This window comes from Larus michahellis, chromosome 3 (assembly GCF_964199755.1).
Source record: "Larus michahellis chromosome 3, bLarMic1.1, whole genome shotgun sequence".
Classification (NCBI taxonomy): Eukaryota; Metazoa; Chordata; class Aves; order Charadriiformes; family Laridae; genus Larus; species Larus michahellis.
Window position 1 is genome coordinate 131,646,694 of NC_133898.1, and position 24,536 is coordinate 131,671,229.

The 24,536-nt window shown below is 51.0% G+C and overlaps 1 protein-coding gene across 18 annotated transcripts in view; it reads left to right on the forward strand.

The window, feature by feature from the left end:
* The window catches only part of DTNB (dystrobrevin beta), a 227,938-nt gene that overhangs the window by 109,807 nt on the left and 93,595 nt on the right, over positions 1–24,536 (forward strand). For 11 of the 18 annotated variants that reach the window (XM_074582278.1, XM_074582279.1, XM_074582274.1 and 8 more), the window contains one exon: positions 22,175–22,262. In XM_074582278.1, coding sequence (XP_074438379.1) covers positions 22,175–22,262 — 88 coding nt within the window. Of the gene's footprint in view, positions 1–14,368; positions 14,540–22,174; positions 22,263–24,536 lie in introns of all 18 variants that reach the window. The other 7 variants (XM_074582273.1, XM_074582267.1, XM_074582280.1 and 4 more) reach the window with 1 other exon arrangement.

Here is a 24,536-nt window from a genome sequence, read left to right on the forward strand (position 1 = left end):
TCCTTGTTGTCGTCCTTTGTCCACAGTTTGCTCTTCATGAGAGGTGAGACACTCGCAGAGGCATGGAACGGCGCTAGACCAGTCCAGAACATATCTTTAGAAAGCCAAAATCATCTTACTTTCAAGTGTCATCTTTTGTCAGGCATCATGAGAACTCACAGGCAGCAGATCCATGGTAGATGTCATCATGTGTGGTGACCGTACCCATATTAGTACCCACCTCCTACCAAGGGCCTGGCTCTTCCCTCTTCAAGGATCCCACTTTTGGAATCCCATTATGAAAGGTCACTTCATCGAGCAGATTCTGCAAGAGTTCACGGGAAGAGGCTGCTTCTCTCTATATTTGCTTATTCCAAAGATGGAACGGGGCATTTATCTTCTCCTGGCCCTGGGGGGAACGGACAGGCTGCCCCAGGCTTGGGTACAAACATTTGCCCCCATCCTTCCAGCTCCTGGGGCTCTCAGCGTGCAGAACACTTACTGCTCCACAACCACCCAGCGAGGGCCTGGGGATACTCCTGGGGCTCACAGTGGGACCCAAACCCATCTCTGGAAAGGTGTTGTCATTCACACCCCGCTTAGCGCCTTTGTGCTTTGCGAAATACCTAGTTGTGGTGACGATGTACACCCGCCCAAGCCTCATCAGGGTTGGTTTGGGTTTAATCACACAGTAATGAGCGATACAGGCTTCATCGGGCCTTCCCTGTTTGTTCAGCTGAGGTTCTACAAGGAGTGATCAGTGAAAGCCATTTTGGATTATAGTATTTGTACGATCCAGACTGTCTCCGTCCCTGCAGGGCTTGCCTGCTGGCACTGCTGAGGGAGCAACGCTGGAAAGTGCTTTGAAAGTCGTGGAGAGTATCTTAATCAGGCCGTGTCCACACATGCCACCAGGTTTTACTTCACAGAATCCCAGACTGGCGGGGGTTGGCAGGGCCCTCTGGAGATCATCCCGTCCAACCCCCGGCCAGAGCAGGGTCACCCAGAGCAGGTGGCACAGGAACGCGTCCAGGCGGGGTTGGAATGTCTCCAGAGACGGAGACTCCCCCACCTCTCTGGGCAGCCTGTGCCAGGGCTCTGCCACCCTCACAGCAAAGAAGTTCCTCCTCATGTTGAGATGGAACTTCCCATGGTCAAGTTTGTGCCCGTTGCCCCTTGTCCTGTCCCCGGGCACCACTGAGAAGAGTCTGGCCTCATCTTGATACTGCTAAAACTTTGGCTCGGGACAAGTATAAGCATTTCAAAAAGCATATGGAAATGCTGGAAAATTAATTAAAAGAGAGCTCTAGAAATATCTAAAAGCTGGAAAAGTGATGCTGAAGGAGCATTATCTGTTTAGTTTGTTAAGGGAGGTAGAGATGGGATTTGACTGCTAGGTTACAAACACTTATACATGGACATACATGCAGTAGCAGGGGCTTTTCGCCTTGCATGGAAGGGCGTTTCGAGGTCCACTAACTTGTGCAGAACCTCTGCCTACGGCCAGTCAAACCGGCTGGTTACAAAATCTGGGGATTTAGGGTCAAGCACAAAAGGTGAAATCCTTGGCTCTTGCCTGAGCTTGACAGAGGCCGTGTGTCCGTCGCAGCAGGCGCCCACCCCTGCACGGGGTAATAGTTCCGAGTATTTGGGGACTTCCAGTGCACGGCCTGAGCCACGGATACGCTGGAGCGTTAGTGGTTCATCCATCATCTAGTTTGTCAGGGGCGTAGAAGCACGTGTCTGTTGTCTTTGTGTCCTCCGTCTCTTTAAACCTGGAAAATGTACAGGTGCCGGTAGTTAATAACAGGGTGAGGCAAGGAGGAGAAACGGGGTTTTCCCCCTTTGGAAATTTCTTATATTTCTGTTTTGTCAGTTCACATATGTCTGATTACAGTGTTTTCCCCAAGATTTATTACAGTTGCTGTTGCTGTAGGTTAACCCGGGATGTAAAAGATCGTCACTGACTGAGACGAAGGGCCTCCTTTCCCTCGCCGGGGCCTCTCGCGCCTCTCGGCAGCGTGAGGTGGCGAGAGCAGGTGGCTGGGGCTGCGCCGTGCGAGCCGAGCGGGGCTCCCATCCGCATTTTAGGGTGCTGAGCCTGCTCGAACCGGCCCCGTTCCAGGGGCTTGCCTTCTTTTTGAAAGCCGCGTTTGTTCCTGAGATTGACTCTATTTTATATTTTATATCCCTGGAATAAGCGACGGATGAAAACGTTGGGAGGTGCGTGTTTGCTGCCTGCAGACACACAACTCGCCCTGCAAACAGAAAGGCCGGGGCTCACCCGTCTTTGGGTGTCCTCCGTGCTGAAAAAGAAGGAAAAGGACATCAGTAAGGCACGATAGCGTTTGCTAGGAATCTATTTGATTTCTGTGATAGCGGTGCTATAATATGAGCAAAAGGTAGTAAGTATCCTGCCTAAATCCTTTCCATTCTGAAGAGTGTTTTACATTTGTTTATACCTTCATCAAACTTTCTTCCTTCACACTGCTATATTCCAGCTTCCACCGGTAGCCTAGTCCAAGAGTAAGGCTTTTTGTTTTGCTTTGCTTTCTTTCCCCGAAAGACGGAGCGAATATGGATCAATTTATTTGAAGGTGAAGCTGGAAGGAATAGCAAGCATGATTCTGTTGGAAAAAGAGAGCTGCTTCTGGAAATTTTTAATTGCATCCACATACTGTTAGGAAGCTGCTGTTCCCGGGTTTCCTGCAGATACAGATACAGCTGTTCTGGGCAGACGGAGCTAACGCGGAACCTCAGTGGAAGTCTGTACTGATTAATGTATAGAATTTGAAAAGCCTTTTTCATGCGCTTCCTAGTAATGCTTTTAATAAGAGAAGGAATTTAGTCACAATAGTGGATTGCGCTAAATTATTTGTGAAAACCGGCTGCATGCCAGTGCTAATCTGTCGGTTGCAGATGTGTCGACATGAGGGTGTGGGTCTCTCCGGGAGGCACTCGGCATTTCTGCTCCGTCCCCGGCCGTCCCAGTGGGCAGAGCTCATGCGGAGCTCGGCTGTCTGCCCCCGCTCCTCCACACCGACCTCTGCGTCCGGAAAGTACGTTCTCACCCCTGGGAGAGGGGCTGAAATCGGTAGCTCGTGTGGTGGGAGAATGAGAGACTTCTCTAGTGTGTACTTGATGGCTCTGGCCTGGAGAAGTCGAGGCAGTGGTTTGGCTCCTGGTGGCAGAGATGACTGTTCTCAGCCCAAGGTCTCCCTGGAGAAGAAGGGCTTTGGCCAGCAGGGCGAGGGGGGGATTCTGCCCCTCTGCTGCGCTCGGGGGAGACCCCCCTGCAGTGCTGCCTCCAGCGCTGGGGCCTCGGCACAGGAGAGACACGGAGCTGTTGGAGCGGGGCCAGAGGAGGCCCCGGAGATGCTGGGAGGGCTGGAGCCCCTCTGCTGGGAGGACAGGCTGAGAGAGCTGGGGGGGTTCAGCCTGGAGAAGAGAAGGCTCCGCGGAGACCTTCCAGCCCCTGCCAGTCCCTCAAGGGGCTCCAGGAAAGCTGGGGAGGGACTCTGGAGCAGGGAGGGGAGCCATGGGACGAGGGGGAAGGGTTTTACACTGGAAGAGGGGAGATTGGGATGAGCTATTGGGAAGAAATTCTTTGGTGTGAGGGGGGTGAGCCCCTGGCCCAGGTTGCCCAGAGAAGCTGTGGCTGCCCCATCCCTGGAGGGGTTCAAGGCCAGGTTGGCCGGGGCTTGGAGCAACCTGGGCTGGTGGGAGGTGTCCCTGCCCAGGGCAGGGGGTGGCACTGGGGGGGCTTTAATGTCCTTCCAAACCAAACCACTCTGTGAGTCGATGATTCCCGTGGTGGTTGCATCCATTCATTGCACAAGAGGTGCCAAAGGACAGGTCGGGGCCAGCTGCTCTGCGGAGCTTCTTGCTCTCCCAGGACACCATTCAGCGGCAGAGCAGGATGGAAACCTCTTTTTGGGATTTCCTGCTGTTAAAAACATGAAAATAACCTCCCTTTGACAACTGTTTTGTTGGGAATAAGACTGAGCTGAAAGAGCAGGATTTTAATACCTGACCTCACTTTTTCTGTGAACTAAAAAGTGAAAAACAAACCAACCAAAGGAGCCCTCGCCAGTGCTCCTCTTCAGTCCAGGCACATCTCTCCAAGGAACCTCTGGCGTTTCCAGCCTCCTCGTCCTCTGCTTTCACTGGAAAATATCCAGAGGGGCAATGAACTCTCCAGGACCCACCACTTCAAGAACTGTATTTCGCACGAGGCAGGGCGCGTTCCGTCGTCTCTGAAACACTGCAGACAGAATGAGGTCGGAGGAGGTTTCTTCGTGTGAGCAGGGAGTTCTGGGAGCAGAAGTGGAGCTACGGCCACGCTCAGCTCTGGATTTTTTTTCCCCATTTACGTATGTAACATTACAGTTTTGTTATTTTTCATCTCGCAAAACGTAAGTTTCCAAATGAAAAAAGCTGACTGATTCAGTGGTGGGTTTGTGTTTGATAGTGTATTATTGGATGTGGGAGACAGATGTTCCGTACGTTTACTGAGACATTTACAGAGGGGGAAATTTTAGTGCAGCCTTGCCTGTGTTTGTTACCTGTGATACAAGAAAACACAGTACTTCTCTGATCTTTACAGCCAACGAGCCTTTCTGAATCAATGGCGGTGATTATGTCTCTTCTGTAAGGCCAGGCCAAGCCCATTAAATGTTATTTGTGTTAGCTAATTTATTTTAAATTACTGGAGGAATAGACTTTTTTTTCCCTCCTGTTGTGGTCAATGTGTGCTTTTCTTCTTTCAGTAATTCTGTTCCCAAAGACGAGCTGTCCTCCATTAGGTTCATGACGTGTATTTCCCTCTTTAAATACCCTTTGCGTCATCTGCTTTCTCAGCAGCCGCGCTCAGTCCGTAGGTTACGCTGCATCTCTTACACTGCAGACCCATGTCAGAATTTGAATGCGTTGTATTTTATACTGTGCGAAAAGATGGATGGATCATTCTCTGTGCTTTCCGAAAAGGCTTGTACACATCTCTGCTGCCATTAGGGGTCTATGGATGTGTCAGAGCGGCAGTCCTCTCAGCTGCTCGGTGGTATCTGCTACCTCTAATACGGCAAAACATTGCATTAGGTTTTTTCTGATTTCTAAGGAGCCTGGAGACTACAGACATTGCATTTGGTCAGGTGAAACGTGTTCTTACAGCTTAAAAAGAAAATTATTTGCAACTTAAGAGCTGAAGTGGAAAGGGATGCGATGTCACCTGCCTGGGCAATATTCAGAACCTTTCTTTTTTCCTGTCTGAGGGGTTTTATTCCCATTAACTCTCGCTGGGGGGGGGGGGGTTCAGTCTTCTGCTCCTAATGTCACCGATTATCTGCTCCTCTTAGTCCCTCACACTCCTCCTGCCTTTGGGTTTGTTTGTCCTTGTTCAGCCTTTGTGTCCAGTGCCGCTGATGGCCCCCGCGCCCTGTCCCTCTCCGGCTTTGTGTTTGCACAACCGGGGGGTTCCCACCTTTTGGATCCGACCTCCAGAAACTTTCCTCTGCCACCAGCTCTGCACTGGTGTGTCTCTTAGCCATGTCACTGCTGCTGTCCCTTGGCTTTTTAAGTTCTGTAACCCAGAGTGACTTTGATTTGCTCGGCTGGCTTAATTTATCTTCTGACAAATTTCCAATGTGCCTTTTTTCTCCTTTGTTCCCGTGGCCACATTCATCTCTCTGACATTTCCTTCGAGCCGTCCAGTCACCAATTCCACCTCAAAGTGACTGAAACTACCATTACTGCCTGCACTGCCATTTTTCTTTGGCACAGGTGGAGTACATTCGTTTTCTTATATTCTGCTGCTTAGACCTGGGTGACCTCTAGAGATCCTGGGTCCGTTTTAGCCACGGGTTCAGCCACAAAGAGGTTTTGGGGATGAGGGTTTGGGAGCAGGAGCCTGGGTGGCCTGGGGCAGCTGGCACTGTCTGGCACCGGGTGCTCAGGCACGTTTGCGCCATAATACCGTATATGTACCTACATAATACCGAAATGGACTTTCTTTCTAGAAAAGGGACAAAAGTATCTCTTTGTCTGGAGACAAGGGAGATCCCAGCTCACGTGTAACCTCGCTCAGGGAAGGTGTGACAATACTTGACAACAAGATGAAAGGGACGGCAAGGAGGAAGGAGCGGTGAGGACGAGGGTCGGCATCGTGAATCGGCCTAACGATGTCAAACAAGAACTCTGGGTTTCAGTACTCATTATTTAAACAGATATCTAGATGCCTAAAGTTTTTATTTTTAACCTGTGGTTTCAAATCCCGCGCGTGCGATTGTGAGTCTGCGGGATGTGGGTTATGAGGAAGATGCGTGGAGAGTGTGGTGGGGGGAAAAATTCCAGCCAGGGGAACAGCTGGGACGTTTGAACACTGCTCTTCCGTGGCTTGAAGGTTCAAGATCAAGAGGAAAATACCTGAATAAGATATAGAAGGAATGTTGGGTTTGGAGCCCTGATGTGAGAGGTGTTTCTCTCTTGGCGTTGGCATGCGGACACCTCGGAGGGGTGGCAGGCCCCGCTCTGCGGACTCGTCCCGAGAGAGCACGTGTCTGGTGGGAATGCTGGGCGGGAACGGGAGACGCAGGACCTGCAGGTGCTTCATCCCGATGCTGCTTTGATGGTATCTTCTAACCTACTTCTGCTGTGAAAGCTTTGGTCTGCCTTTACACCACTTCTCACACCAGCTACTTTCACCTTTCCTGTCGTTTTTTCCTTTCCCCAGTAGCGCTGCTCCAGTTTATCTCGTGTGCTGCCACTGAAGTGATACTTCTCATTCATTCCTGTTCCTCCTCCCTCCGGTTCAGGAAGGGTTTTCCAATAGCTTTATTGCGATCTACCCACTGCAGAGCAGCGGGGATGCAAACGCCGTGCCAGGAGGGACAGGGTCGGGGACGGGGAGCAGGGCTGTCCCTGCTCACAATCAATCGTCTGGCTTGGAAGGGACCTTTCGGATCATGGAGTCACGCTGCAGGCAGAGCAGATCCGGAGCGCCGCGCTCGTGAGAACTCGGATTTGCTCTCTCTCACTTTTCTTATCCCTTTCAAACACTTCGTTTCTTCTTCAGTTCTTTTTCACTCCATTTTGCCTTTTTTTTTTTTTTTTCCCTAAGCTACCTGATTTTTGCCTGCTCCGAGATTTGTCAGCCCAGTTCACATGTTAATATCACCGAGTCAGAGAAACCGCGGACTGGTTGAGGTTGGAAGGGGCCTCTTGAGGCCGCCTGGTCCAGCCCCTGCTCAGGTGGGGTCAACCAGGCGTCCAGTCGGGCTTGGAATAGCGCCACAGCCGCAGCCTCTGCAGCCTCGCGGGGCAACCGGGGCGAGTGTTGGACCACCCTCGGAGGCAAAAAGTGGGGGTTTTGTATTCAGGTGGAATTTGTTGGTTTGTGCCCGTGGCCTCTGGTCCTCAGCCTCCCCCCATGGCAGAGACGCTCCAGTCCCCCCGCACCCTGGCGGCTCCTCGCTGGGCTCTCTCCAATCCCTCCGTGTCCCTCCAGGACTGGGGAGCCCAGCGCCGAGCAGAGGGAAGGATGTCCTCCCCCACCTCTTGTTCAAGTCGTCTGTTTTTACACTTCCAGATGTTCTTCCACATGTTTGGTATAAGTTGCCTGATGAAGATTTTGATTTTTTTAAAAATAACTTAACAGCAGCATACATAATCAAACAGGTTTTTTCGCTGCTGTCCTTCTGCAGCCACTTTGCTGGCTCTTCGTTCCTCGCTGTTCCAGTGTCTCTTTAAATTCGAGTGTTACAAGATCATGGTTTTTCCCTGTCTTCTCTGCTTTAGCGATGACCACGCGGCATGCTGCTGCTGCTGGGCTGCGTTACGTCTCTCTCCGTAATTATACGGGGTGGTTTCCAGCCTGGATGTACGCCCCGTCCTGCACATGAGAGCTGGAGGTGGGGGTCTGCGGAAATTAAGAGGTTGTTTCGAGCGTTTAAGGGAAGTGGTGGCTTCCCCACGACTCCACGTCTCCAAGCCAGACCCCATCCCAGTCTGAACGGAGCGCGGCGGGTCAGTCGGAAGCACGGCCTTGATTCAGAAATTACTGTGCTAAATTTCACAGGCTGTGTTATGCGGAGGATGGCGGCGATTATCCTTTTTGACCTTAACATCTATGTAAATCAATCGTGGGGGAAAGTAATGCGACAGAAAACAAGAGATCCCTCTAGATTATGTCCTGGCCACTTTGAAAAGCTCTTTGCCGTCTCAGTCGCCAGAGCAGCCGTGTGCAATTTTGTAAAGATTTACAAAGTTGTGAGCCAGCATAATAGAAATGCACAGGGATTTCTTGCTGTAAATTACAGCATTTAAAATCAAATGTCTATTTTACTTGGCTTTCCTGGTAGATTTTTGGAACAGAAATGAATTTAAGACACCAAAAGCACCATTTCAATACCTTAATAATTTATTGGGTTGCTTATAAAGCTGCAGAGCCAAGTCTTAGTGTGTAAAATCTGCGGCAGGAGCCAAGGAAGCTTTCGGAGCCCGTTCTCAGTGTCGGGCAGTGACGTGTTCGAGCCCCAGCCGTGACCGAGCACCCAGACCCTCAGCCGTCCCCCACAGCAGCAGGACCCGGAGCATCCTCCAGCTCCCTGCGCATTCCTTGGACCTCGTTTCTCTTTTCCCGCTTCATGTTGCTTCAGAAAGAGCGTGGTTAATGTTAGTTCTTGCTCTCTTTTGACTATCGCTTTGCGTGGTGGAACCTGGTTCTGCGCGTGGTGGCTGTTGTTATATGAAGAGGGTCAGAAACATACTGTAAAATTACATTTTAATGCTGCTTTGAAGAATTCAGTTACAGCATGTGGCTGACCTGGGGGGAGGAGGTGGCGCTTTGTCCTTGTGTCGTGGTTCCGTTTTACCTCAGACTGGGAAACCTTGATACCATCTTCTGAAAACTGAAAGATTCTGTGGTTATAGTATAATTCTGAGTCTCTCTACCAGAGATATATTCTTTTTTTTTTTTTTAAAGCAGAACAAAACAAGCCCTCAGCAGCATGCCTGACGGCTCTCCGAACTCAGGCCACGTTAAGGGCCAGGCCTGATTCTGGGAGATGTCTAAAAATTCTCTTGGAAGATGTCGATATGACTCGAGGTTCTGGAAAGTTAAGTTCTGAAGGCGTTTTTTTCGGCAATGAACTTTCCCAGACTTCAGGTTTTAAAGGCATTTTCAGAAAGACGCAAATACAGCTGTGGCTGCATCTGGAGCAGAGGCGCCCCGAAGCGTCCCTGTCCCCACCAGCCGGCCACTCGTCAGATGGCTGCGGCCACCGTCTGTACAGACAAGGAACCGAGCTGCTTATCTTTTAAATTATGAAAAAAAAAGGGAGAAAAGAGAGAGGGTGGTGGTGTGGTGTCAAGAGCCAAGGCTATATGAAGCATTTTTGTTGAAATAGGTGTGTGGAAGTGGAAGGGGTACCTTCAGATTCCTCAACGCGTTATAAAACAATCGGTCTGTGCCCACGTAGAGGGGCAGGGAATAAAAATAGCTGGCACATCTATGTCGAGAACAAATCATGTCAAAGAATGGAAATTGGGTGGTTCTGCCTGGGTGGGTGGCCTCGTGAAGGAGGGGGAAGCACTAATTTAACATGTATTGACTCATAGAGCTTTTGACACCATCCCATATGGTATTTTCGTAAATAAAGTAGGTAAACGTGGACTGGTTGAAACTGCTGTCGTGTGGGTGCAACACCAGTTGAAAAATGGCAGTCAGAGAAAGAAAATATCAATATTTTCCTCCCAAAGAGGGAGCACGTGTCAGGTGGGATCCCACGGGGTCTGTTCCCAGTTCAGCGTTACTCGGTTTCTGTCTTGGCAGTTTGCACAATGAAACAGGGAACGGGCGTACGTAAATGTCACACCGGCACTGTGCAAGAGAGGAACAGTGTGGCCAGCAGGAGTGGGGCAGTGACCGTCCCCCTGGACTGGGCACTGGGGAGGCCCCACCTCGAGGGCTGTCTCCAGGTTTGGGCCCCTCACGCCAAGAAAGACCTTGAGGGGCTGGAGCGTGTCCAGAGAAGGGCAACGGAGCTGGTGAGGGGTCTGGAGCACAAGTCTGGTGAGGAGCGGCTGAGGGAGCTGGGGGTGTTCAGCCTGGAGAAGAGGGGGCTGAGGGGAGACCTTCTGGCTCTCTACAGCTCCCTGAAAGGAGGGGGTAGCCAGGGGGGGTCGGGCTCTTCTCCCAAGGAACAGGCCATGGCACAAGAGGAAACGGCCTCAAGTTGTGCCAGGGGAGGTTTAGGATGGATATTGGGAACAATTTCCTCCTGGAAAGGGTTGTGAAGCATTGGAAGAGGCTGCCCAGGGCAGTGGTGGAGTCGCCATCCCTGGAGGGATTGAAAAGCCGGGCAGACGCGGTGCTGAGGGCCATGGGGTAGTGGTGGCCTTGGCAGTGCTGGGTTGATGGTTGGTCTCAATGGTCTGAAAGGTCCCTTCCAACCCAGGCAATCCTATGATTCTACTGGATATTCTCCAGAGGGCAAGTCTCTAATTCAGAGTGGTCCTGTAGATCAATAAGGTGAAATTAATATAGACAGCTTTGAGCAACAGCAAATAAAATAAAATGCATGAATAATCATGGAAACACAGAACGGTTTGGGTTGGAAGGGACCTCCTTAAAGCCCACCCAGTGCCACCCCCTGCCCTGGGCAGGGACACCTCCCACCAGCCCAGGTTGCTCCAAGCCCCGGCCAACCTGGCCTTGAACCCCTCCAGGGATGGGGCAGCCACAGCTTCTCTGGGCAACCTGGGCCAGGGGCTCACCACCCTCAGAGAATAAGAAGCAGAAAAGTGGGGAATTTGTAGTGTATGAGGAGCTTGAATGAAAATCAACAATATTCTCCCAAAAAGGAGGTGACAACGTGACTGGGGTTTGTAGTAACAGGAATGCCTTATCTCAGACAGTCATTCGATAGTGGTGGCTTCCACCTGATGTGCTGTCTTGGCTTTGGGACACAGACGCTAAGGTGGCTGTGGACACATTGCAGGTCCAGAAGCAGCTGGTGGTGTTGACCTGCCAGAGGAGAGTGCTGTGCTTTGGCAGAGCCCTTGCAGCGGTCCCCGTGGGTACGGGCTGGTGAGAGGACGCGGTGTGGCCTGGGGAGCGGGCAGGAGAAGCACCAGGTTCAGCTCTCAGCAACGGAGGTTTCGGATGGGTGGTGGAAACTGTAGGTCTAGAGGCGTGTTACGTTCTGCAGATCTGTTTCAGCCCAGGTTCTGCACTCTCGAGTACCCTCTCCAAGAACAGTTTAGGAAAACATCTTCTATCTTGTCCGTTTGATCCCCCTTTGAGGAGAAGGTGGACCAGAGTCTGCACTGGGCGAGCGCTGGTGGCTCTATGCACGCTGCGCAGGTGTCACACTGACCAAAGTTCACGAAGAATTAAGCTTGTCCTGGTTAACTCAGGCTTTCCCAGAGGCGCTGAATTCAGCAAAAGACAAGCTCTTTGGAAAGGAGTTAAAGGCAGATGTCAGCAGAACTCAAATCCTGCTGTCTTTGAACCACGACCCAGCGCTGCCCCACCGGCTCTGGTTTTGGGACAAACGCAGAATGCCGTTGGCAAACGGAGCAGCAGCCAGGACTCGGACAGTGGATACGAGTTTAATGCTTTTTTTTTTGAACTGTGAAGCTTGTGTTTGCGTGAGTTTTGCAGATCAGGGCTACCTACACTAGCTTTTTTATTTTAGTACTTCTTTTGCTCTCTGAAAGCAACACGTGTACCTACAAGATCCTCACAGCACCCCGGTGCAAGCCACAGAATCCCACCAAGCCCTGCGCTTTCTCCTGCTCACTACGCGTAGATACCTCCTCGACGAGAAACTACCTGTGCGCTGCCGAAGAGAGCGATGAATGGACGCTCCAGGCTGAGAGAGCTGGGGGGGTTCAGCCTGGAGAAGAGAAGGCTCCGCGGAGACCTTCCAGCCCCTGCCAGTCCCTCAAGGGGCTCCAGGAAAGCTGGGGAGGGACTCTGGAGCAGGGAGGGGAGCCATGGGACGAGGGGGAAGGGTTTTACACTGGAAGAGGGGAGATTTGGATGAGCTATTGGGAACAAATTCTTTGGTGTGAGGGGGGTGAGCCCCTGGCCCAGGTTGCCCAGAGAAGCTGTGGCTGCCCCATCCCTGGAGGGGTTCAAGGCCAGGTTGGCCGGGGCTTGGAGCAACCTGGGCTGGTGGGAGGTGTCCCTGCCCAGGGCAGGGGGTGCCACTGGGGGGGCTTTGAGGAGGTTCCTTCTAACTCGAACCATTCTATGATTCTATGAATGCCCCCCAGGACCCATCCACTCCTGCTGGTGGTGGACAGTAGCAGTGAGCATCCCCCTGTCCCTCTCATCCTCCAGCTCTCCTGACCTGGCTGCGTCTTTGCTCCTGCCATGGTTCCCTACAGCTGCTCCCGGCAGGGTCCGACACCCAGAACACTCGCAGGGTTCCTGCTCCCTTGGTGCCATCCTGGGACAGGCACCTTAATTCTGCCTTCCCTGGTCTTCCAGGGGTTGGAGGCTGCCGAGCGATGTCCCAGTGGGGGCTGGAGGACCACCAGGCAGGCCCACAAGTGTGAAGAGAAAATCCCATACGTGCTAGGAATGGTGTTCAGACGCACGTTAGTTTAATCTAACTCTTCTTTTTCTTCCCAAACCAGGAATGCTAATTGCTCTTAACGCTATTCCCATTTTGAGTTAAAAATGTGGTCATTTCTGCCGGGCTTTTTCCTTTTCAAAAGAGCCTGTGTAATGAATTATAATGGAAAAGGTCTTGGAATCTTAATTGTTGTGGTTGCAGCAATGTGCCTGCTATAAAGCGTAGCTAAAGTGAAGCTTTTCAGCACTTGCCGGTAGTCAGGCTTCACAAAGTGTAGATTGCTTAAAAATTCTTCCGTGCGGTGGTTAATGTTAAGTCTCGTTCCTATTACAAACCCATTATTACAAAGGTTGCTCGTTGCCTGGAGGGGTTGACGTGGGTAATTCCATTTTACTTCTTTTTTGTAAGGTCTTATTCTGCTTCTGGCAGAGTTCTCTGACATGTTGCTGCACATAACAGCGAAGAAAAGAGTTTGTATGTCTAAAAAACATGAATTCTGTTTTCATAGTATCAGTATATTGATGCTGAAAGCAATAAATGCCGTGTTTATAAGAGCTTCTGAGACAAATACTTCCTGGACATGTGTGGAGATGGAATTAACTGCAGTTTGTAAATTGAAAGAGCGGCTTGAATAGCTGACATAGAAATGAAAAATGGAATTTCTCGTGCACTCGTACACTTGCAAGAAATGCGTATTATGCTGAAATAATAGCGATACGTGTTCGAGAGTCATTTTTTAGGTAGCAGACTGATGTGGTATCTGCAGGGGACCTCTCACCTCCCGGCTGAGCGGTGCCGTCTCCTCCCGAGCGCCGTTGCAGGTGGTGGGCCGGAGTCCTGCAGGCAGAGTCACAACCTGCAGGCAAAACAAAACCTCCCCGGGCCGTGGGGGCACCCCGGCACGGCAGAACCCTGTCTCGCTCCTTTGGGCTGGAGGAGAAGACGTTGCTGCCTTTGTGTGCGGTGCCTGGGACAAACAGAAAGAAAGAACCATTTCCCCGTATTCTCTCACGGTTTTTGAGATGCTGCCGTCAACAAGCCTGGTAGAAACCAGCAGGTTTTAATTGGTCCATATAGACAAATAATAGATATTTGTGTGGGATTACTGCTGACAAATACTTCTTGCAGTCAGTCTCTAGTCATAGGAACACGCAAAACGAGAGTGGCTTTATTTTTATGAGTCCCCAAAACAAAGAAGTACATCGTATTTTAATGAACCGCAGTTAGAGGGTAGTTCTGCTGATACCGACCATGAACGTTTTAGGTTTTTATCACTTTCTTGGTATTTTCGTTTATTATTATGAGAGAAAGAGACCGGATGCTTTCAGTTCTGATTTTAGACACAGTGATAAAACTGCAACCCGGCGCGGTTTGGGGTGGGTTTGGAGCTGTTTGGGTGCAGAAGGCTAAGTTCTGCTCAGGTCGGAGGCTCCGGTCCCAGTTGTGCCCCGCAGCCTGTTCCCGGCGGCTCCCTGAAGACGTGGATCTTGCTGGAAACATCGCTGCCGCAGTCACAGCCCGCGAGGCTGGGGTCGGTCCCGCTCTCCCGGCGTGACGGCGGGCTCAGGGACCCTCCACAGCTGCCGTCGTCACGTATTTAGGCACCCAAATGTTCCTCCAGTCTGTGTTTTAATCTTTAACTGCAGAAGGTGTGCTTTTCGTGGGGCTTGCGGGAGCATATTTACATTTTTTGATTACTCATCTGTTTGTTTTAATTTTTAACTGTTTGTTTGGTTAACATCCATTAATTATTTGCTTTGTATTTATGTCATGTTTTGTTTGCTCTCTTTTGCCTCCATCGCTGGTAGGTCGCAGTGCGCCCGGGATGCTGCCGGCCGATTAGCAGACGAGCACGCACTGATAGCAGCCTACGTGAGCCGGCTGCAGAGCGGCGCACGGTTAGTGTTAGGAGAGCCTTCCCGGAGCGGGGACGGGGACCGGAATGCTGCTTCCCCCAGGGAGGGATGTTCCAGGCAAAGGTATTTGGCCTCCGCTGGCAAACAGAGGGAAATGGATCGCTATTCTCCAAAATCCTCTGAAAACGCACAAATCCGTACGCACGCACGCACGCACCAGCTGGGAAGGGACAGATTTGTGTCCATTCCCACCCTGTTGCAGTCACCGCGTTACAGAATCCCTCACGTGAACTGATTAACGTCGTCCCAAACGGGTCAGATGATGATTTTTCTCTCCGTGACCATTCTCCTCTTTCACCAGTAGCAAACTAATTTCCACCTTAATTTTTTTCCCAGCCAGCTCGTGCCCCTTAGTTCTTGTGCCAACGTTGTCCTGTAACTCTAACTGTTCTTCCTTCTCCTTCGTGCTTCCACCTCTCCACCCCAAACGCGGCCACAGACACATGTCCCCTCCTGTCACCGTCTTTGTAACCTGGGCTAAACAAGCAAACTCTCCCGATCCCATCAACGCGACCTGCTTCATATGACTCTTTCTGCCTGCGCCTTTCCCAAAAACGTTAATGCTTTGAAGAACTAATTTCTTTTTATCTCAGCTTCAGTATTTGTGCGCATTTATATTTCATGTCTGTGTCTGTGTGGAGAAATTTTACCCTAAAGCCCCAAAACGCAGCTCTCCCATTTCGTCACAGGACGTAGCCGGGAGGTTTTCCGTACTCCACGTTTGGACCCAATTAAATTATGCCTTTACAGAGCCAGGGCTGTGCTGGGAAGGAGAAGGAGTTTTAGTGGTCTGGAGGCTATACGTAAAGGCCTTGCTCTATCCGTGGTGTCATCCTCTGGGTAAGATCTTGAGAGTCCTGTTTCATCCCTCTGTCATGTAGAAATTTGTATTCCACTGCAGTGTTGATGAAGCGCGTTCTGGCTGTCTGCAGCTCTGGGGAAAGTCAGGTTTTTTCCTTGGTAGTGAATCACTGTTGTCTGCTGTCACCTGCTACGAGCTGAAAGCCCATAATATTGTCCACAAGACAATAAAAAACGAGGAATTTCAGGCTCTCACCTTCACTCAATTACTGTAATCATAGGATTTGGAGATACAAAGGCGTGCAGTTTGAAGAGTATATGACAGGTTGAAATACTGCGTGTAGCTCATAGCTGCCATGTTACAACTAGTTGGTGGAGAGGTTCTCAGTCTTTTAGGTCTTTAAATTTTAAAAAAGTCACTCGGTGCTGTTACCAGAGTAACGGCGTACTCCTAGGAGCCAAATGCGAAGGGAATAATTTAAATCCTAGTTTCACTGTGCATGGGAGCGTCTTCCAAGTCAGCACGAGAGACTGATGAAATGTCCCCACTGTCACTTCTCCAGATCCTCACCCCTCGCCCCCCCAGAAATCTTGTATGACAGTAAATGGCTCTGCTTTCGGCAGGCCGGGGAGATGCTCAGTGTGCTGCAGCCAGCCCCACAGACCCTCTCTGTCTCTGGCTGGCGGAGATAGCAGTAAATCTCACTTACGGACAGCATTTCTGTCGGAGCCGTCCCTGCCGTTCTCTCCTCTGCTCTCCTGCTTGCGTCTGCTCCCGCTGCTGTTCTGGCCCGGCTGCGCCTCGTGCTCCTCACGGCCCCTCTCCTGCCAGGGCAGCAGAGCCTTCAGGACCAGAAGAGACCATCAAAGCATCTTCTCTGTCGGATCATACCCGTGTCTGGGAATTTGGACATTTAAGAGGCATTTGGACGATGCCCTTGATGCTTTACTTTTGGTCAGCCCTGAAGTGATCAGGCAGTCGGACTAGATGATTGTTGTAGGTTCCTTCCAACTGCAGTGGTCTAGTCTGTCCTGTCCTGTCCTATTCATAGCATCATAGATCCATGGAATGGTTTGGGTGGGAAGGGACCTTAAAGCCCACCCAGTGCCACCCCCTGCCCTGGGCAGGGACACCTCCCACCAGCCCAGGTTGCTCCAAGCCCCGGCCAACCTGGCCTTGAACCCCTCCAGGGATGGGGCAGCCACAGCTTCTCTGGGCAACCTGGGCCAGGGGCTCACCCCCCTCACACCAAAGAATTTCTTCCCAATATCTCATCCAAATCTCCCCTCTTTCAGTTCAAGCCCATTGCCCCTGTTCATCCTGTGCTGAACCTAATACCTTGTTTCTCTAAAGGTGTAGCTTCCAGAGAACACCACGATGGAGAAGCCGCTCGTTTCACTGACGATCTGTCCCAGTGATTAATTGTGCTGACTCTTTAAAAAGAGCCCCACTTCAAATTTCAACTTTTTTCCACTGCCAGTCACTGATTTTGTGTATACTCACCTTGGCTCTTTATTGCCCAGCATCTTTTCATGTCTTTCAGCCAGACTTTGAGAGCCTTTAAGCCGTGGCTAGCTGGATCCCTGAGATTTTTCATTATATTATAAATTATTTAATTCACTGATGTCCTCCAACCAAAAAGTCCATCTGAGCTACATAAGGCATATAGCAAGCAGAGCTCAGTGGACTTCATTTATCTTACAATAATATGTTTTTCTTTTATTACCTACTGCATTATTGTGGTAGCAGGCCAAATTGGTTAAGTGCTTTTCAAAGAAATAAGAGAAAATCCTCACCCTAAAGGATGCGCTACAGGCAAAGACGGCTGCGGAGCGCAGCATGTTATACCGTGAGCAGTTGGAAGGCTCATGGAGTGGATGAGTTGTGCTTATTACTCGGATGGTTGGTTGTTACATGTTTCTGAAGCTCAGCGTTCATAACTCACACCCCCCGTCATTCCGCAAGCCTGCTTTTCCCCGGTCCCCGTGAAGCCTCCATTTCAGCTCCACTTTTCACCGGAAAAAATTAAGTCCCCCTACCTGGGGTGTCATTAGTTTGATGTATTCCGTATTCTGCGTTTCCTGCGGGAGACAGCTGGCCATGGGAGTTATGTGGTTTACTTTTGGTGGGTTGCTCTGGGTGGATGGGTGGGTGGTTACCTGCTTGGCTGCTTTCATATGGGTTCCTTTAAATTCCTGGCTCTGAAACTGCAATTATCTGTAGCACTCCTGATTTTAAAGGAGAACAAAAGGAAAAAAATTTCTTAAAGATGTCCTGTCCCCAGGATCCTTACTCTTGACAGCTGGGACGTGTGGCCCTTCAGGTCAGCGCTGAAATAAGCCGTGCTTTCTTTGGCTGTCCTCTGCCCTTCTCTGCACCGTGAATTCCCAAGCAGCTTTGGAAGGAGCCTAAGATCTCAAACCTCCCCCCGTGTTGTATCATCTTCCCTTACATCCGTTCGTTATCACCCATCCCTCGCCAGTCCTTTGGATGTCCAAGCTCACTTTCACGTTAGTATTCAGCAACAGGGCACTGGTGTCTTTCTCTTCTCAGGCCGCATTTGCCCCATTTCCCTGGGCATGGTATGGGCGCCTCGGGCCAGCAGATGTGCAGGGCACTGATTTTTCCCCTTTTCCTTCGTCTTGTCCCTCCTGTGCTGCTCCTGCTCTCGGCTTTCTGTTAACTCTTGCCTTCACGCAGAAAACCAGGGATGGTCTCGTCAGGCCAGTCCGAAGACGGTTCCATGTCCTTGGCCAGATCATCACCTTCCCCAACACTACTTCCAGTGTGGCAGGGCAGGGCAGAGGCTGTGACTGCAGAAGCAATACTCTCTGTTTGTGTTTGTCCCATTGTCTCAAACATTGCCACTGACACCCAAAAATCAGCATCACTTCACCCTGCCTGTCCCCCCTTGGGGTGCTCGTCTTCTGTGGCTCCAATCACTTTGAGTCCGTCTCCTTGTCCCAGGGCCCCCGCGACAGAGCCGGGCTCTCCTTGTGCGTGTCAAAGCCTCCCCTCGTCAGACCTTTCCATCTGCCTTATCCATGTGTCAGCTGTCACCTGCGTCTCCACAGGAAGAAGTGGGAGAGCTCGTGGATTGACTAATCGGTGATGAATAAGTAGCACAATGTTGTCATAGAATGATAGAATCCCAGAATGGTTAGAGCTGGAAGAGACTTCAAAGATCATCCAGTGGCACCCCCTGCCCTGGGCAGGGACACCTCCCACCAGCCCAGGTTGCTCCAAGCCCCGGCCAACCTGGCCTTGAACCCCTCCAGGGATGGGGCAGCCACAGCTTCTCTGGGCAACCTGGGCCAGGGGCTCACCCCCCTCACACCAAAGAATTTCTTCCCCATATCTCATCTCAATCTCCCCTCTTCCAGTGTAAAACCCTTCCCCCTCGTCCCATGGCTCCCCTCCCTGCTCCAGAGTCCCTCCCCAGCTTTCCTGGAGCCCCTTGAGGGACCGGCAGGGGCTGGAAGGTCTCCGTGGAGCCTTCTCTTCTCCAGGCTGAACCCCCCAGCTTGGTTGGCTTTCTGGGCTGCCAGCCCACGGTGCCGGCTCATGGCCGGTTTCTCCCCCCCCGGCACCCCCAAGCCCTTCTCTCAGGGCTGCTCTCCATCCCTCCATCCCCAGCCTGGGCTGGCACCGGGGGTTGCCCCGACCCGGGGGCAGGACCCTGCACTTGGCCTGGTTGGACCCCATGAGGTTCACAGGGACCCACTTCTCCAGCCTGTCCAGGTCCCTCTGGATGGCATCCCATCCCTCAGGCGTGTCACTGCCCCACTCCGCATGGTGTTGTCTGGAAATCTGCAGAGCGTGCCCTCGATCCCGTTGTCCATGTCGCCAACAAAGATGTTAAACAGCAGAAGTCCCAGAACTGACCCCTGAGGAACCCCACTCATCACTGATCTCCACTTGGACATCGAGCCATTGACCACGACTTTTTGAGTGTGGCCATCCAACTAATTCCTTATCCACCAAGTGGTCCATCCGTCAAATCCATGTCTCCAATTTAGAGACCGGGATGTCGTGCGGGACAGTGTCGAATGCCTTGCAGAAGTCCATGTAGATGGTGTCAGTGGCTAAACGTGTTTGGTCAGAATGCACCAAACACCCTGCCCCGGTGTTTTTAAGACAGGGAAATCTGTACTATTACCTTTCCAAAATCCTGCTGCTGTGAAGATCTCTGACCTCGCACTCCCGTTCCCTGCTCCCTCCTGAGCTCTGGGCGGAAGCCAGGCTTATTCTTCCCCTTTGCTGCCGTTCCTGTCCTGCTTGAGCTGCTGTCCTCCAGTTCGTGTGCCCCCTGCCGCGCCGCGACCTTTCCCCCCCGGCAGCACCAGCCACCGATGGGACTCGTTTGGGCTGGGGAAGGGCCAGAGGGGGAGGACGGGGAGCTCTGCCGGGCTCCCGTCCAGAGAGGGGATTCAGGGTAGGGATCTGTGCAATGTCTCCACGGAAATTCAAGCTACAAGGAAGTGAGTTTTCCTTCGTGAAGCGATGTGAGGGATTGTGTGGTGTTTCGTAGGTCATGTTCGATGCCCTCTCTGTTAGCCCAGCAGAGCTGTAGGTTGCAGTAGTGGTTCATTTGTTCAAACTGGTTTATATTAAAGAATACGCGGGAGGGCCAGGAGATGTGCTTGAATTCCACTTCCTCTCCGTATGTAAAATGTTTCTAAAAGCAAAGGCAAAAGGATTTATTTTTTTTTTTTAATTAGAGGTGTTCTTCAAGGCAGTAAGAAATTGTCAGTGCCTATTTCCTAATTCACTTAGATACAACGAGATGATGGTTCCAGGGGCTGGGAGAGGTATTAGGAGAGACCAGGTGATGGGAAGGGTAGAAGGGATGGAATGGTCTGCGTTCCTGTGGAAGCAGGAAAATGCTTGAACAGACGAAATTGCAGAGGAAAGCTAAACAAAAACAATATCAAATTTGAAAAGTGGGATGGGAAAGGTTGTTCTCCTTCAAAAACAATACTAAGGAAATGAATTAGCATGAAGGCGCGTGAGAAGTTCGTCCAGCCTGGTGGAAAGACTCTGCTTTTTCTTCTCTTAAATCTGTTTTCCTACTGGTTTTGCTCACCTTTCGCAGCTCCTTCCTTTGCACTGTTGAGCTGAGCATCTTCAGGTAATTACCCAGCGGCCAAACACGGAGCCATAGTAGTGCAGTTTATACTCATTGCAGCCCCATCTGTGTAAATTGTAGTCGTACGTCTATTAAATTCAGTCCAGTGTTTCTACGCCGTCTCAAACACATCATCTGGCAGACTTTCAGAGTCTCAAAAGAGACCAAGTTGTTAAATTCGGCGTTACAAAAAAGAAATTAAATCTACATTTAAAAATAAACATGACGTATGCAATATAGATTTGGTTCCTTAAAGAAGGTAAACATAAATCTGTGAAATTAAGCTTAAAGAAATGTAAATTGTCTCGTGCAGCGGTAACGTGGACTAAAAGCGTCCGTTGCTGGGCAGTAGGTGTGTGTCTCTCCCTGCTGCGGTCTGGGGCGGGATCCTCATCCCCAATGTCCCCGTGAGCGCGTGCCGGCCCGGCCCTGCGGCATTTGTGGCAGCCACCGTGGTATTTGTGAACCCCACGTGAACCATCACGGCCAGCGTTAGAAAGGCTGCGTTGCAACACGAAACGCGTTGCTCATTTCCACGTTACCCCGGGCTGTTCTCGGTTAATAATGGTTTGGTTTCTGTCGCTAATTCAGTGGCTTCCCTTTCAAAGGGAGACCGTGGTGGGAAATGGTTGTGCGGCCGTAAGACAGCAAGCAGCCACTGAGCGCTTCGGTTTGGGTGTTGACTTAAAGAGCTGCTCTTTCATTTGGATTCCCCGGTTAATCTCTGTGGCAAGGCCACTGCCACCGAAACCGAGCTGGTCACCGACCTTAATGTCGGCTGGTTTCGGTTAATGCAACTTGAAAGTTTTCGTTTGTCCCTCTGTGTGTTTACAGTTAAAAACGTGATGATTCGTGAACGCTAGGAAGTGCTTCGGCGCTCTGGGCGCTGGCTGGGTTACCGGAGTAGACCAACCGTGTCCGTGCTGAACCAGCGCAGGGGGGACGATGCTGGTGTTCAGAGGGCGGAGGACCCAGGGCCGCCTTTCCCTTCCCAACCCTGGGCGTCTCTCACCGCTGCTGGCTCTCCTTTTCCTTCCTCGCTGTTCAACGCTCCTGTCACTTCACGCTGCTGTCGCTGTTGCGGGTGGTTATTGGAAATATGTTGCGGTGCCTCTTTCCGCAGCGTTTCCCAGGCAGCCGCAGCCCGTCGGCGTGGGGCCGTGCGGTGGCTGGAGCTGTGACACCCCCTGCCCCTGGGGCCGGGGCTCACGTCGCCATGTCCCCTGGGGCTGGGGGGTGACAGCCTGCCTCACAAAGAGCTCTTTGCGTTGTCATCCCCGCCGTTCAGGGACGGAGCCCATTTTTCTCAGGTCAGCATGGTTCCCCCCGCTCTTCCCCCTGGAAACCATCCTGACTTGGACGCTGGCTGTCCTCCATCTCCCGGGGACAGAGCTCTTCAGCACACTCGCCCCTCCTGAATTTACCTTGAGGGAACCAAAAACATTTGCAGAAGAGCTCCTCAGAAACAAATTAAATTTGCTCCTAATAATACTTATTTGTGAATTGTGGAAAATGAATTATTTTAATCATTTAAGAGCAGAGTTTGTGCATCCTGGGGAAATGCCACCGGGCAGAGAGTCTCGAGAGCAAGCCCCCCCCTTTGGAAGCGGAATGAAAAAGGGGATGCTCTAGATTATTTCCAGTGCGCCTCTTCCATCTCCCATCGCTGTCTCTTTGCAATAATACGCCCTTTTCTCTGTCGTCCCCCGGTATGAGCGATGCCTGGAGGCGGCGGGTACTGACAGGGTGTTCTGCCTTTTCCCGGCAGTGTCCTGGACAGCCCCGGCCGGCTGGACGAGGAGCACAGGCTGATTGCCAGGTACGCCGCCCGGCTGGCCGCCGAAGCTGGAAACGCCGTAAGTCAATATTCATCCCCCTTTACCCACCCTGGGCTACGGAAGGTGTTTTTTTCGGAGTCTGATTAGTAGTGTAACGCTAACAGCTGCGCAAAATTGTCTTCTTTTTTTTTTTTTTTTTGGTTATTCTGATGCGAAAGAGCAGGACGCTCTCCTCATTTGCAGCAGAAATGCTGCCGTCTCGGGCGGCGGGGGAAGAGCAGGGAAACGGCAACGCAAATTATTAGAAATGAGGTCAGAGGAGACGAGAGAATAAGCAGATTAGTCCTACTTAGTCTAGAGAAGAGATAAATACGTAGATACCCGAGGAAAACAAATCATGGAGCAAACGTTATGGAATATGTTTATTTCAGAGGGAAGGAGCCTGAGAAAGGGGAAGGAAGGTATCTGTTATGTTTGCAGTCTCTTATAATAAAAGAAACTAAAGGAAGCACCCAACCATTTTTAAACTGGTAAAAATAAATACTGCCTTAACAGAAAATCTATAGGAGATCATAGCAATTAAGAATTTACTGCAATTCCATAGAACGGTTGCAGCCCGGCTTGGTGGGGAGATGCCCGTCTTTGCTGTTTCTCCCGTACGGAAGGAGAGTGGCGTTTGCCAGAGCAATCTTCCACGGTGCCGAGCGGCAGTGGATCTCCCTGCAGTGACGCCTGCCATGTAACGACCTTTCCACCGCGGGTGCTGCTTAGAAGCACCTTGGCTTAGCACGTACTCACAAACCTGGCTGATCCCCGTCTATCGACAGCACAGGTACAACCCCTCACTGCTGCTCCCCACAGTCGCTATTGCACAACCTGTTCTTATCCACGTACCATTTCGGATATAGCCCTTGTCCTGGTCGGATATAGCCCCTTCCACAGCCTCCAGCAGCAGCAGTGACCTCTCCTGAGCTTCTCACCACCGTGGCAGAGTCTGTGTCCTACCGTATAGAATCATAGAATCTTCATGGTTGGAAAGGACCTTTGAGATCATCGAGTCCAACCATACACACAAAAACCAACCAACCAAACAAACAAACAAAAAAACCCCTACAATCTCTGCCACTAGAGCATGCCCTGAAGTGCCACATCCAGACGTTCCTTAAACACCTCTAGGGATGGGGACTCAACCCCCTCCCTGGGCAGGCTGTTCCAGTGCCTGACCACTCTTTCAGTAAAGGAATTCCTCCTGATATCTAACCTAAACCTCCCCTGCCGCAGCTTCAGCCCATTTCCTCTGGTCCTGTCATTATTCCCCTGGGAGAAGAGGCCAACCCCCACCTCTCTCCACCCTCCTTTCAGGGACTTGTAGAGGGCAATGAGGTCTCCCCTCAGCCTCCTCTTCTCCAAGCTCAACATGCCCAGCTCCCTCAGCCTCTCCAATATGTTGGAACAGGCTGCCCAGAGAAGCTGTGGCTGCCCCATCCCTGGAGGGGTTCAAGGCCAGGTTGGCCGGGGCTTGGAGCAACCTGGGCTGGTGGGAGGTGTCCCTGCCCAGGGCAGGGGGTGGCACTGGGTGGGCTTTAAGGTCCCTTCCCACCCAACTCATTCTATGACTCGATGATTCTGTTCTATGACACGTTAGCGTGGCTGGAGAAGCATCTTAACGCCAGTGTCCTCACTCACCTTTTCATTGCGTATTTGCTCTATAAATCCTGCCAAGCCCTTTCCAGCGAGGTGGGCTCACGCCTCCTCGTGAGTTTCTTCAGTGTGTGCTGGGCCAGTGATCTGACCTCGTCATACAGATGTGACCAGATATTTCCCTTTGGTAAAACGTTAATAGAAAATAATTACACTTTTTAAACATTTTTAACTGTCAGTTCCCATTATCTCTGTCAAATGGTATATTTGCATTTCTGCCGTCGCGTGGTTCACTAGAACTATGTTCATTTGAAATGTTAAAGCAATACAGTGCAAACTTTCTGGTTTAGATGGAAGAGGGGATTTCTGTGTAATCTTCATATAAAATTAAAGCTGTTGAGATAGCAAGCACTGAATCCGTTTCACTCTGGAAGGTGGTGGAAGAATTTTTACTTATGACTTGACTTTTTCTGGTAGTAAGGAAGAAGTATCATGAAAACTAAAGAGTCGCAATGTTGGTTCTGAAAGAACCTGATAATGTAAAAATCTGTAAATCACCTCAACCTGTTTGTGTGTACTTGTGCTTCTGAAGGAGGCCAAAAAATCACTTATTTGGATGTAAAGAAAGCAGCATTTAGAGTTTATGGAGACTTTTCAAAGACCTTTGACAAATTACTGCTTTTTTTTCCCTCCAAATAAGTTACATCTTAG